This window comes from Anomaloglossus baeobatrachus, chromosome 5 (genome assembly GCF_048569485.1).
Source record: "Anomaloglossus baeobatrachus isolate aAnoBae1 chromosome 5, aAnoBae1.hap1, whole genome shotgun sequence".
Classification (NCBI taxonomy): Eukaryota; Metazoa; Chordata; class Amphibia; order Anura; family Aromobatidae; genus Anomaloglossus; species Anomaloglossus baeobatrachus.
In genome coordinates this window covers 392,651,423-392,666,422 of record NC_134357.1, presented here as the reverse complement: position 1 = coordinate 392,666,422, position 15,000 = coordinate 392,651,423, and the positions used below count along the sequence as shown (strand labels likewise).

The 15,000-nt window shown below is 49.6% G+C and overlaps 1 protein-coding gene across 3 annotated transcripts in view; it reads right to left on the bottom strand.

Annotated features, from left to right (window-relative positions):
• The window catches only part of GRB7 (growth factor receptor bound protein 7), a 179,193-nt gene extending 171,442 nt beyond the window's left edge, over window positions 1–7,751 (bottom strand). The window contains exon 1 of one of the 3 annotated variants that reach the window (XM_075350133.1): window positions 7,140–7,751. In XM_075350133.1, the coding sequence (XP_075206248.1) occupies window positions 7,140–7,310 (171 nt within the window). In that variant the 5' untranslated portion in view covers window positions 7,311–7,751. The remainder of the gene's footprint in view (window positions 1–7,139) is intronic. The other 2 variants (XM_075350135.1, XM_075350137.1) reach the window with 2 other exon arrangements.
• Window positions 7,752–15,000: the final 7,249 nt, after the last annotated feature.

The window sequence follows — 15,000 nt, the reverse complement described above, 5'->3', positions numbered from 1 at the left end:
ACTTGTATAACGATCTCAGCCGTCACACAGTGTCAAACACAGCGATGTGTCCTGCCCAGCAGGACATCGCCTTTGAAGAAAATGGCCTGGACCATTCGGCAATGACTAGAGATCTCACAGCAGTGGCCTGATCGCTGGTACATGTCACACATAACGAGATCACTAACGGGATCGCTACTGCGTCACAGAAACTGTGACTCAGCAGCGATCTCGCTAGCGATCTCGTTATGTGTGACGGTACTGCCAAGTCATGTGGCAAGGGCCTTTAAATGGTCGACAGCGAGATTTAAGAGTGCCACTTCTAAAGGGAGGTGATAGAGTTCCTGTCCGCTTGCTCTCTTATAGTTTTCCTATGTTAAGAATTGACAGCATATTTCAGGAATATTCCATCACTTTATGATTGATGGGGATTAAACCTCTGAGACAACTATTGATACTGAGATTAAATGTGTGCTGATTTAGGGCTGTGCGCCCTTCAAAATTTTGCCTGCGCAGTGGCGATTCTGGCCACATGGCTATGCAGGGTGCAGTAGCTTGTTTCACTTATTTCATGGGACTGTACTGCAACTCAGTACAGAGCTGATAGTAAAAGGGAATCTGTCACCCCCTTTGACCATTGTATGCTCTTACTATGGGCATATGTAGCGCCCCACGGGACAGGTGTTTTAACCTACTCGTTGCCGGACCGAGGGTGCAGATCCTCTGCGTTGTCACGGGGTGGCCTGGCCCGGTTCCGTTACCCCGAAGCATACAGGAAGGAGGGTTGGAGGGTGGTAGAGAGGATGGAGGTGGTAGTTTGAAGTTAGGAAAGTCTTTTTAAGATCATGATGCCACCTGTGGTACGCGGCCAGGGATGGGCCGCCGCTGCAGGGTCTCTCACCGGGGCAGATGTCGGGTGCAGCTGGGATGGTATTGCTCCCCACAGGCAGAGCGAGCCCCGGGAGGATGGTGGGGGTGGTGGTAGTCCCCGTTGGTGCCGCAGTTCTGGGCGACAGCACCGGTAAAGGAGAGGGGGACAGGGGCTGCGGTTTCAGGTTTTTTACTCACAGGTAGTTCAGGCGCTGCCCCAGAGTACTGATCTCTGCCACAATGGGTTCCAGCCGATCCCGGATAGTCGGTGGTCACCGCCGGTGCCCATGAAAATCTTTTAATGAAGTGTTCCTCGGTTGCTATCTGGAACCCGGGCCGAGCCTCCTGCTCCAAGCCAAGGGTCCACGAAGAGAGAGAAACACTAACTCCTGTTGTCAGTGCTTGGTTGTTAGCCCAAGCTGTGCCCGGGAAGGTTCTTCTGTGTAAGTGTGTTGGTTGCACTTCTACCCTATGTGGTGCCCGCCCCCTGGTGGTTGTCCTAGCGACTGGGAAAGTCCCAAGCTTCGTGATGGCTTATTCCCCTGTCTGTCCTAGTCCAACCCCCTGTGGGAAGGCACCTTGCTGTTGTTTGTGAAGGTATCAGCAGGTTAACTCCCTCCTAACCCGGGATAGATATTACCCCTGAAAAGGGGTGTAATACCCTGTGGCGCCTGAAGCACAGGGGCACTACACATACAGGTAATAGGATGTTGAAAGTAGTCTTACCTATACACCTCATAGTAGATGCCTTGTTCCACAAATATTACTTTAGATCACTATATGCAAAATAGCCTACCAGGCTACTGGGCATTCTCCTTCGGCAACTGCGCAGTTGCTTCCCTGTAATCCCCCGCCTCCCTGCTTCATTATCCTTCCTGCCACCTCCTCTCAGCATCACAGTCACAGCTGGCAAGTCCCGAGCGTGCGCAGTAGAGCGTTCTTCAGCCTGCGTTCATTCACCCCCTATTGAATCTACTGAGCATGTGCTGGTGAGACAGCTCCACTTCCGTTATCGGTGCGCTGTTCTAAGTTGTCCTCCCGACTTCTTGCCTGCGGGGGGGCTGGGGGTTGCGGGCAGGCAGGTAGACAGACATACACACATGTGGCGCCCTGGACAAGCCAGGACGTCACAGGTACTACAACAACACACCCCACAGCCCGGTTGGGCACATCAGTCACACACACAAATCCTTGTTGCCTCCCTCCAGGGGCTGATGTCCACACCAGGTGGGGTGGAGCCAGGTGGTTGGCCCCACCCACTGAGGAGTTCACAGTGCTGGAGGTGGGAAAGGAAGTCAGAACAATAGGAGTCAGGAGTTGAGTTAGGGAGAGTGGAAGTGGAGGAGCAAGAGCAGACTGACGGTGTCCGGGTACGTGGCCCGGCCACTCAAGAGCAAGGTTGGCAGACGGTGATGACCGTCTGCAGACGAGGCCGATTGACGCACAACCGTGAGGACCGGGGACGGGCGGTGGCCCGCCGGTACCGAACTGGGGAGCAAAGAGAAGCCAGCACCATTCGGCAGGGCCTACGGACCCCGACCAGGCTTGGAGTCGCCGTTAAACCGGTCAAATCCGTCAGCGACGGGAACCTCCGGGGTTTCTCAGCAACAAAGACCCGACTGAAGGCAACCGCTCAACCGTGAAGGGAAATACAGCTACCGCCACAGCTAGAGTTCCCAGGGCCAGAGCCTGCGGGCAAAAAGGGGCTCCTCTGGCAAATACACCGCTGGGGAGCGGGTTACCGGTGGGAAGCCATCGGAGCCGAAAACACATCACAGGTGCAGGGAGACAGTCACCGCCAACCTACCGGGAGTGACCATCGCAGCCGGCTGCGGGACCCGTCCATCCAGCCATTTGTTTTATCAGAGACTCCGTCTGCGTTATTGGCTGAGTGAGTACTACCGTGCCATCTGGCATTGCGCTGCCCCCGCGACCCTGCACCTCACCAAACCCCGCCATCCACCTTACAGTCACAATCACCGGGCCCCGGGACCACCAAAACCCCCTACCCACGGGGGGGAGAGAAACATCTCGGCTGCTCCCTGTCATCGCTCACGGGATCCCCGTCCAGAGCAGCGGTGGTGCCCCCAACCTCACCACAAACCGTGGGTGGCGTCACGGACTAAACCCCCAAACCAAGCCACCCCTTTCACTCACGGGCGAGGAGCGTCGCTCGAGGCCCCGGATCCGGCCCACCGCTCGAGCCACCGAGCAGCAGCAGCAGCGCCGGACCCGAGCGTTAGTGAGCGCAGCGCCCCGCGACACACACATACCTGGGCGATTTTGCAGGCAGGAAGTCGGGAGGACAACTTAGAATAGCGCACCGATAACGGAAGTGTTCTGTCTGACCAGTGCATGCAAGTAATATTTGTGGAACAAGGCATCTACTATGAGGCATACAGGTAAGACTACTTTCAATATCCTATTACCTGTCTGCCCATAGTAATAGCTTAAAACAGTCAAAGGGGCTGACCAATTCCCTTTAAGGAACCACTGCACAGGAGAGAAACTGAAGGAGATGCAGCTATAAATCAACAAAGTGGCCTCTTCTTCTCAGAATTGGTGGGCATTACTATGGTCAGACTCCAAAGATTACAATGCAATGGCATAGCCTAATAATACACCATAGAATTATAACATAGGAATACCTTATTAGGGAATTGCAATGCAATCAGCCAATGCTTTTTGGTGGAATTTCTCTATAAATAAGTAATTTCCAAATTTCAATCTATAAAGCAACATCCAAATCTCTCTCCTCTTGGATATATTTACATACATTATATAAATATACTCTAGTATTAGTATTGCCATTATACATGGAGGTTAATACCAGTGTTAAATCTGTAGCTGTGGATCGGAATGCAGAGTATCTCGCACATATGTGTCCACACAGCAGGTACATTAAATAGCTCTGTAAACCTGATCTTGTTCATTTCACTGCTTGTTCTATAAGCACCTTGTTTTCCAGAAATGTGCTTAAAGTGATTATTAGCAAAGGAGACTGCCCTCTGGTTCCAGAGCAATATGCAAGACATGATACTAGCGGACATTGGTCAGTCACCTAAACGGGTTCACACCACCAATAAGTTAAGGAAACCTGTTGTATCCAGAAATGCTATTTACCTGCAAATTTAAGATTAACCTGCAGGTAAATAGCAGGTATAGCCAACTTCCTGGAACAGCGGCTACAGGGAGGAAATTGTGTATTCTCCCTGCAGCCACTCACTTCCATTATTGGGACGGTGCAGGGAGTTATTACAGTCACTGCACACAACACAGTAAATGCGTTGTAATTGCTCTGATACTTTGACAACCTGTTACCTAACGTGTGTTTACAGAGTAAGCTAAACAGGGTTTAAACACTATTTACCTGTAGATTACTCCTATATTAGTGAGTAAACAGCATTTCTGAACGTGAAAAGTTCCCTTTAAATAAGGCAATGCCCCACACTACAGGTCCCATAGCAGCCATAGAGCACCCCCATTTGGTATTCATACACAGTATGTCATATTTTATTGATTGAAAAGATATACTTGTTAGCCCTAGATGAAATTGCTGCCCTGGAGTGTTAATGAGGATGATCTCTAAACTCTCCTGATATGTTTGTTTTAGTAAATACTTGTATTCCACATAAAATATCAAGTCCAAATTTTCTTGTAGCATGTTGCTGTTCCTCTGTTATTCCTCCTGGAAACCTATACTCAAAATGACATCACAGCATTACCATTCACCTTGTCAAAATGTTTGTCCCTACACAGTCTGTGGTTGTGTGCACATGTTGCGTTTCTAATGCATTTTTTCACACGATTTTGTAGCGACATTTTTCCTGCCAGGAGATGCAGATTTGGTGCAGAAATTTCTGCAACGTGTGCACATAGCCTAAGGGCTCATGCGCACGTAACTGCTGAAATTTCTGCAGCAATTTGACAGCACATGTGCGCTTCAAATCGCTGTAGAAACACTGCATAATGATGGCAGTTTTTTTGTAGAAAAAAGCCGATTTCATGCGCTCAGGATGCTGCCCTCACCATAGACAGAGTGGGAGCTGCATCCAAAGCGCACGGAATAATTAAACGCACGGATTTGGGTCATAATTTTAGCACCCAAATTGCTGCGTTCATAAAAGCATCGTGCGCACGTATCATGCACAATCTTCATAGATTGTGCTGAGGATGCAGGACGCATGCATTTACGCTGCAGTGCTATAAATGCATGCAATACGCACACGTACGCACGAGCCCTAATACTATCAGATGTGATTGGACAGTATTAGCTTGTGTAGGAACACACCCACTTGCCAAGGGAAAGGGTAACGCTGGTTTCACATCAGCGTTTTCCTGCCGCACTCGCAGATCCGGCACAAGGACAGTACAGTACATTAAAGTTCACTGGCAAGCTCCGGCAACATGTGGTCATGTGACCGGAGTATGTGACAGCATGTGACCGGGGCTTGCCGCACTGTCTGTGAACTGTATTGTACTGTATTGCCCTTATGCTGGATCCGGCAGTGCGGCAGAATACCGCTGATGTGTTTGTGCCCTTACACTAAGGGGTACTTTGCACGTTGCGACATCACTACTGCGATATCGTCGGGGTCAAATCGAAAGTGATGCACATCCGGCGCCAGTAACGACGTCGCAACGTATAAAGCCTAGATGCGCCGATAAACGATCGCAAAAGCGACGTAAATCGGTGATCTGTGTAGCGTCGGACATTTTCATAATGTCGCACCAATAGGAGATACGATGTTGTTCCTCATTCCTGCGGCAGCACACATCGCTGTGTGTGAAGCCACAGGAGCGAAGAACATCTCCTTACCTGGCTCCACCGGCTATGCGGAAGGAAGGAGGTGGGCGGGATATTTACGTTCTGCTCATCTCCGTCCCTCCGCTTCTATTGGCCGCCTGCCGTGTGACATCGCTGTGACGCCGCACGACCCGGTCTCTTAGGAAGGAGGCGGGTCGCCGGCCAGAGCGACGTCGCAGGGCAGGTAAGTGCGTGTAAAGCTGCCGTAGCGATAATGTTCGCTACGGCATCTAACACAAGATATCGCATGTGCGACGTGGGCGGGTACTATCGCGCTCGGCATCGCTAGCATCGGCTAGCGATGTCTCAGCGTGCAAAGTACCCTTAAGTTTTCAATTTAGGTCTACATTTCCAGAAGGAATAACAGAGGAGTGTCAGTTCCAGTTGTGTCATTTCATATGGAATATAAGTATTTATTTAAAATAATATATATTTAAAGAGAGGTGACAGGTTTTCTTTAAAGGGCTTCTCCACTATGTTTATATCGATAATCTTTTGTTATGATAGGACATAAATATAAGATCTCTAGGGATCCAATACCCAGCACCCACACCAATCAGCTGTTATCACCAGATGTACATATATCCCGGACAGATCAGGACAGCTCACTGCACTGTTTAGTGGCCACTCCCGGTACTGCAGCTCAGCTCCTATTCTCTTCAATAAGAGCTGATCTTTAGTACCTGGCTGCGGCACCTACATAGTGTGACGTCGCTGCGGTGCTTTGCTCCATACCAAGCTTACCCGGGGCTCCTGAAGCTGATTGGTGTGTTATCCATGGATCTTATATTTATGACCTTGTAATAAAAGCAATGGACAGCCCCTTTAAGCAGAGTATGCTCTGGTTCTCTCAATAAGCTAGTTCACATTTAGTAGTACAGATCCATCTGTATATTCTGCATTTACCTCCTGTACTGATGTGTTGGTTGCTTGCCATGTGGTACCTCACAGCCAATCAGGGGAGTGGGTTAACATATAGAGATTGTCTTTGACCAAAGCCTTAACGGGCGTGGCACAGTGGGTGCAGCAGGGGTGGACATATCATTGGTGCAGCCGCACAGAGGCCTGAGTGGTAAGGGGGCCCTTTCTAAGCCCAAAATAGGTGGAATTGTGCCTTTTGATGAGTTCTTGAACTGAGGGCCCATATATTGTTCTTACACAGGGGCCCTTTTCTGTCTGTGTCCACCAGTGGGGTTCAGTAATGCGCATCTGCATTATTTCAATACATTCCCCAGCTGAAATAGGTTTACCTGCAGTCTTATGTAAAACAGCAGATAACACTTTATATTAATATTATGGGCCAGGTGATAAATTCCACGCTGCCATGTGTGACAATCTCAGCTCTGCTACATTTGTACACCACAAAGGTCTGCAAACTCCGAGCTGCCTTGTTTGCACAACTACAATATGGCTACTTTCTGGGGAGTTTTCTGACGTGCAGCAGGCAGACAGCCCGTCCCCATGTGCTCCTGTCATTCCTTACCTTATTCTCAATGAGCAGCTCACAAACCCTCTTCTCATTCGAGACTCTCTTTTTCCCATTCCTTTTCTGAAAACAACACAATAATTGTTCCAGGACATTCCTCCAACAAAGTCGTTTCTTCCTCTGCCACCCAACTGGGTGAGAAGTTCTCCTCTCCTCGCCCAAAATCATAGGGCACTCTGCACCACTCTGCGTCTGGCAGCCAAATAAATTAAAAAAAGATTAGGCTTGTGTATGTTCGCTTTCCATGTCTTCGGTGACGACAGGAAGCAATAAGTTGCTGTGTCAGTAGTCCTAGAGGTTCCAGACACGGTATCCAAGCATCACCGAGATGTCGAGGCTGTCCAGGTGCTGTACCCAGAAATCTGACAGCTTCCTATCTCCGTCCCTCCAGCCTGTATACGCCTGGGACTCTGCAGTGACGAGGACTCTCAGTTGTTGACACAAATCACACACATAGTGATAGCAGACAGAGTCCAGACAGTCCAAAATATTCTGCTCTCCACATTGAGTCCGTCCTTCACTGCAGATATCGAATTAGATTGCAAGCTCTTGGAATCACGGCCACACACTTGTGATCTATCTATCTTTAACCCCGTAATAGATCTGCAGAATTTTGTGCTAACGTAACGTGCAGCTATGGTACAAAGTGCTCTCGGCCTTATCGTCAGACATTATAGATCAGCGTCTTATCTACTGTATTGTTAAAGGGAGTGTATGTCACTTGTGCACAGTGCCAACCACCTTGGCAAGACCCTCCGTAACAATACCAAGCTAACAGCTGGCTCCGCTCTACTAAGTTTTCTAGTGATCTTCAATAGACAATATGACTAGGACGGTATGGTATGCATCAGCCGTGAAAAGTATGACTGGCGCGACATGTGGCCCGGGTGTTGGGTGCCAGTGACGGAAGCAGCACAAAAATCTGCCTTAGCCTGGGTAACAGATCCAGGGTTATGGTAACATATCGAACCTTTACCTCCACAGATAAGAAACCTATTAGAGCAGGCATAACTTGAATCTCATGAACGTTAAAATGAAGCTATTATCAGATAATGACCAACTGTTTTACATCAGGTTTTATTTTAAAAACTATCTAACAAGTTTTTTAATATCACGAGCTTTATTAAAAAGATAAAATTAGTAATCTTTCAATTTTCACACTGGTCTCTGGAGCTTTTTCAGACTTTTACTTCCTGTCTGTTCAAAAAGAGTTTTCAGCAGTTTTATTATCATCAGCGGCAGGATTACAATGACATGTAACACCTCTATACAGAACTGAAAACACAGAATCGACCAATCACAAAATTCAATGTCACTGCTGACCATGCTCCCCCTCCCTTTACAATGAGCTTTGCACAGGCTCATAAGATAGTTTAATATAAAAGATTGGTCCAGGATCCGACCAATAGGGTGCGCTCACACTGGTAAATAACCAACAAATTAGAAGGCGGAGTGGTATCCGATGTTTTATCGGATAGCACTCAGCCCAGTGTTCTACTATTAATAACAAATTTCTCATAAATGGGATCACCATAATTTCACCGGACTAGCCTTGGTATAACTAGGCCGATGTATGCACTACTCGATTGATACTCGATATTGAAAACAAGAGGGCAAGAGTAATTTGTGCAAAAAAAAACAGACAATTTTATTAGTTACACAAACAAGCACAATGTAAAAAAAAATCTAAAAACAACCACTGGAGAGTGGGAAAGGGGGGACAAATGGCCAATACATAGGAAAAAGAGGTTTACAGATATTTATATGGTCAGGTAATACAAAATGTGGTAAGTATGAGAAAAACAATTCTCTAATTACAAGTACCATACCTAAAGGGGAGGATAGAAATATATACACCAATGCTTAGTTAAGGAATCCATATTTACCTAAAGTGCTAGTACATATGAGTAAGATGCTGTGGAGGAAAGTTCCTAAGTCATTAAGTACCCCCGGACCGGATCAGAGGACCGCCTACGCGCATTTCGCTACGTGTGGCACGCTTCATCAGGGAGAATCACACTGCTCTGGTGTGATTTTGGTCCACTCTTCTTCCAGTCTCTTCCACAGTTCTTTGACTGTTGTGGGTTTCTTGGCCATAACTTTGTCACCAAGGATTTTTACTGAGGTTTTCTATTGGTTTTAGATCAGGACTCTGGGCTGAGCATTTCATTGTTTCAATGTTTTCTGTTTCAATGAACTGCTTTACCGTTTTACTGTGTGACAGGGGGCATTGTCCTGCATGAAAATTGCCGGCTGATTCAGTGATGAATGCAAGTAAGGAACCACGTGTTGTTGAAGAAAGTTCTGATACACACTTGCATTCACTCTGCCATGTAGCTGTATGAGAGGTTCAACTCCTGCTACAGAAAACATTTCCCAAACTATGATACTTCCTCCACCATCTTTCACTGACTTAACACACTTTGGGTTCAGTCTTTCCCCAGTTTGTGGACGAACATAATGTTTCCCATCAGACCCAAATAGATTAAACTTGCTCTCATCACTAAAATAAACTGTGGACCACTTCTCTGTCCACAAAACATGCTCCTCACCAAAGGTGAGTCTAGCCTTTTGATTCTTTCTTCTAATGAGAGGTTTGATCACTGCAGAGTTGGCTTTCAGTATAAATGCTCTTAAATGTCGTGACACAGTATGACAAGACAAATCCTTACCATGTTCAGTGCTGAACAGGTGAGCAATTCCAGCTGCATTGTTGAAAGGATTACCCATGAAGTATCTGCATTATCCTGTCTGCTCTTGCATTTCTCTTTTAAGGATGACCAGCCTTTTTGAGGGACTTGAAAGAGTTTGTGATGTTGCAAAGATGCAATATTCTCGAAATCACAGACCTGGAAAGACCGACTTTTCTTGCTATGGCCGATAGGGCCTTCATCTGGACAACCTGCTGCCGAAGTGTTTCAGTCACTTTGGAACGGCACACCATTTTTCCAAAGTCAGTGCAAACTGGAAAGTTAGGCTGCCAATTAAATAGGGTTTGATAGATAGTTATGGAAATTAGCAACAGGTGCCAGATTAACACCAATAACTTGCAGGTATCTGAAAGTGTTCTCTAATTTTGATCAGTGTTTTTTTTTTTGTTTTGTTTTTTTTCATTTATCTCATTTACATTTTTATTATGGGCTTTTGAATAAATTCAATTTATGAAATAAGCTTAAAGAAATGCTAGAAAACTCATGTTAGGATATAATCACATATGACTACACAATGACCTTAACATTTAGTAAATTGTGTGTTGTTCTCTAATTTTCATCTTCTTATGTACCAGATGTCGCTTTGGGGCCGATGTTATTTTGATCCTTTGTAGCCTTCATCATTTCTCCCCTGTGCAGTAGCACTGTGCCCTTGAATTTCTGCAAATTCAGTTGTGCAGTAATGGTTCAAAGTGATCCATGTTGCCTAATTGGGGTATCTATTTACTCTTAAATTGGAAGGGTACACATCATGAACTAAAGTCAATAGCACTGAGTTTTCAGATGCTAACTAAGGGGTGCTTCACACACAGCGAGCTCGCTGCCGAGATCGCTGCTGAGTCACGTTTTTTGTGACGCAGCAGTGACCTCATTAGCGATCTCGCTGTGTGTGACACTGAGCAGCGATCTGGCCCCTGCTGCGAGATCGCTGCTCGTTACACACAGCCCTGGTTAGTTTTCTTCAAAGGCGCTCTCCCACTGTGACACACAGATCGCTGTGTGTGACAGCGAGAGAGCGACGAAATGAAGCGAGCAGGGAGCAGGAGCCGGCGTCTGGCAGCTGCGGTAAGCTGTAACCAAGATAAACATCGGGTAACCAAGGTGGTTACCCGATATTTACCTTAGTTACCAGCCTCCGCAGCTTTCACGCTGCCTGTGCTGCCGGCTCCGGCTCTCTGCACATGTAGCTGCAGTACACATCGGGTTAATTAACCCGATGTGTACTGTAGCTAGGAGAGCAAGGAGCCAGCGCTAAGCAGTGTGCGCGGCTCCCTGCTCTCTGCACATGTAGCTGCATTACACATCGGGTTAATTAACCTGATGTGTACTGTAGCTAGGAGAGCAAAGCTAAGCGGTGTGCGCTGGTAACTAATGTAAACATCGGGTAACCATACCCGATGTTTACCTTAGTTACCAGTGTCCGCAGCTTCCAGACGCCGGCTCCGTGCAAGTGCAGCGTCGCTTGCACGTCGCTGCTGGCTGGGGGCTGGTCACTGGTCGCTGGTGAGATCTGCCTGTTTGACAGCTCACCAGCGACCATGTAGCGATGCAGCAGCGATCCTGACCAGGTCAGATCGCTGGTCGGATCGCTGCTGCATCGCTAAAGTGTGAAGGTACCCTAAGTCACTCACGTGGGAAAAAAAAGTGATTTCTTTAGAGTTTAGGCTACGTTCATGTGACAATATTGCCACATGCTTGGTGGGCTTATTTCTAAGGTGCGAAAGATGGCCTCCTTTCCAGCAATGTGTAACGCCTGCCTGGATCCACAGACTCAGATGGGCTGTAAAGGGGAGGCTAGAGGGAAGCCACTCACCAAGCAGGACCCCCAGAACCCTGAAACCCTTTAACCTCTATACAGGGATTTGGAATTACACAGGGCACTGGAGATCACTATCTGTGGAAGGCTGCAGTCCGATGAGAGTAGTAGTCAGGCAGGGTCAAACCAGGAATTACGGAACAGGGACAGAATCGGCAGGCAATGACGTAGTCAGCAAACGTAGCAGAGGTCAAATCCGGATCGGGCAGCGAGGTACAAAAACAGTAGGCAGGAGGGTAGTTAGAAAACACGCAGAAGTCAACACACAGGAATCACCAACAGAATAGGACGTAACAGGAGCCAGGAAAATCAGAACTATCTCTGGCAGTGGTCATGTGACAGGATGGGGAATAAGAAGGGTGTGGTGTCTTCCATTGGCTGTAGCTGAATGCTGGCAACTTCAGCTGGAGGATCCCAAGCTAACCCAGCCCAGTGGATGATCGGAGCCTGCGCCCACCGGTGCCGCTGGCATCGACTCCTCTCCCATCACCAGCACCATCCATGGCAGGAACACGGCGTCGCCTGGCGATCGGAGCAGAAGTCGCTGGAGCAGACTCCGGCGGTGACATAACACAATGTCCATCTTTTTAGGCAAGCACAAAAACAAGGTCTACGACTGTAAAATGTCTCTGCCGTTATGGAGTCACAAACATGACAGAAAAGTAAACTTATCCCAGCCTTATATAAAGTCTTTGAGGCTAGGCTAAGTTTATACAATTGCCAATGTCGCGGGCGGAGGAGGGGATGCCGCGCTCTCCCACTGCTCGGGTCCGGCTACCGCGGCTGTTGCGGCCTGCTGCTGCTCGGTGGCTCGAGCGATGGGCCGGATCCCGGGGACTCGAGCGACGCTCCTCGCCCGTGAGTGAAAAAGGATTGGTTTTTGGGATGGTTTATTGTCCGTGACGCCACCCACGGTTGTGGTGATTGTGTTGACACCACCGCTGCTCTGTATGGGGATCCCGGGAGCAGTGACAGGGAGCAGCAAAGTTGTTGGTTCTCCCCTCCGTGGGTAGGGGGTAGTTGTCCCGGGGCCCAGTGATGAGGTGGGGGATGCTGGATGGCAGGGCCGGTGCAGGGCTTGGTGGGGTGCAGGGACGCGGGGGCAGCGCTGTGCCTCACGGCACTGTGGTACTCACTCAGCCTGAGACGGTGACACAGTTCTCGGTAAAACACACGGCTGGAAAGACGGTTCCCACGGATGGCTGCAGTTGCTTTTCCCCAGTAGTTGACGGTGACGGTCCCTTTTCCTGCACCTGAGATGATGATGGTAGCGATGGGTTCCCACCGGTAACCCGCTCCCCGACTTGGTTATGGGCCGGAGGAGCCCTACTTTGCCCGCAGGCGCTGGCCCTGAGAAACTGGTGCCCTGGCGGTGGCGGTGTCTCTCTCTAACGGTTGGACTGTTGCCTTCAATCGGGACTTGGTTGTTGGGAGACCCAGAGGTCCCCTTCACTGACGGATTTGGCAAATTCACGGCGACTCCTAGCCTTGCCGGGATCCGAAAGGCCCCTGCCAATGGTGCTGACTGCTCTTTGTGTACCGCTCCGGTACCGCCGGGCCACCACCCGTCCACGGTCCTTCCGGCAACCTCCAAGCAGCCTCTCCTGCAGACAGTCACCGCCGTCTGCTGACCTTGCTGTCTCAGTCCGGGGCACACACCCGGACCAACTTCAGGCTTTCTTAACTGTTACTTTTTCTGTCACTACTCTCACTGTCCTCCTCTACCACTTCCTTCTACTTCACTCCCTAGACTCATCTCTGCCTGGTTCTCCCGCCTCCAGGGCTGTGAACTCCTCGGTGGGCGGAGCCAACCGCCTGGCCCACCCCCTGGTGTGGACATCAGCCCCTGGAGGAAGGCAACAAGGATTTTTGTGTAGCTTTGGTGTACCTAACTGGGGTGTAGGCAGGGCTGTATTTTGCCTTCGTGCTGCCCTAGGCACTTTAAGTGGTTGCGCCCCTTAGTGACAACGTAAAACTGAGTTTTCGCACACGACATCTGTTTAAGGCAGATCTACTCTGTAAAACACTTTAAAAAGTATCAATGAGAAATGAAGGGCACTAACCCCCCCAAAGGGAATCACCACAGGCACATCAAAACAGCATGAGTATAAAATATTCCCACCACACCGTCCCCACTTATATACTGTGACTGTCACACTGCCCCTAATATACTACACACTGCCCTCCCTTATAAATTATACCCACCACACCTTCCTCAATTATGAAATATGATCTGCACATTGACCTCACATCATGTTGCCCCCTCCTCACAGTGTCCCATGCATGCTGCCCCCTCCTCACAGTGTTCCATGCATGCTGCCCCCTCCTCACAATGTCCCATGCATGCTGCCCCTCCTCACAATGTCCCATGCATGCTGCCCCCTCCTTACAATGTCCCATGTATGCTGCTCCCTCCTCACAGTGTCCCATGCATGCTGCTCCCTCCTCACAGTGTCCCATGCATGCTTCCCCCTCCTCCCAGTGTCCCATGCATGCTGCCCCTCCTCACAATGTCCCATGCATGCTGCTCCCTCCTCACAGTGTCCCATGCATGCTTCCCCCTCCTCACAGTGTCCCATGCATGCTTCCCCCTCCTCACAGTGTCCCATGCATGCTGCCCCCTCCGCACAGTGTCCCATGCATGCTGCCCCCTCCTCACAGTGTCCCATGCATGCTGCCCCCTCCTCACAGTGTCCCATGCATGCTGCCCCCTCCTCACAGTGTCCCATGCATGCTGCCCCCTCCTCACAGTGTCCCATGCATGCTGCCCCCTCCTCACAGTGTCCCATGCATGCTGCCCCCTCCTCACAGTGTCCCATGCATGCTGCCCCCTCCTCACAATGTCCCATGCATGCTTCCCCCTCCTCACAGTGTCCCATGCATGCTGCCCCCTCCTCACAGTGTCCCATGCATGCTTCCCCCTCCTCACAGTGTCCCATGCATGCTGCCCCCTCCTCACAGTGTCCCATGCATGCTGCCCCCTCCTCACAGTGTCCCATGCATGCTGTCCCCTCCTCACAGTGTCCCATGCATGCTGCCCCCTCCTCACAGTGTCCCATGCATACTGCCCCCTCCTCACAGTGTCCCATGCATGCTGCCCCCTCCTCACAGTGTCCCATGCATGCTGCCCCCTCCTCACAGTGTCCCATGCATGCTGCCCCCTCCTCACAGTGTCCCATGCATGCTGCCCCCTCCTCACAGTGTCCCATGCATGCTGCCCCCTCCTCACAGTGTCCCATGCATGCTGCCCCCTCCTCACAGTGTCCCATGCATGCTGCCCCCTCCTCACAGTGTCCCATGCATGCTGCCCCCTCCTCACAATGTCCCATGC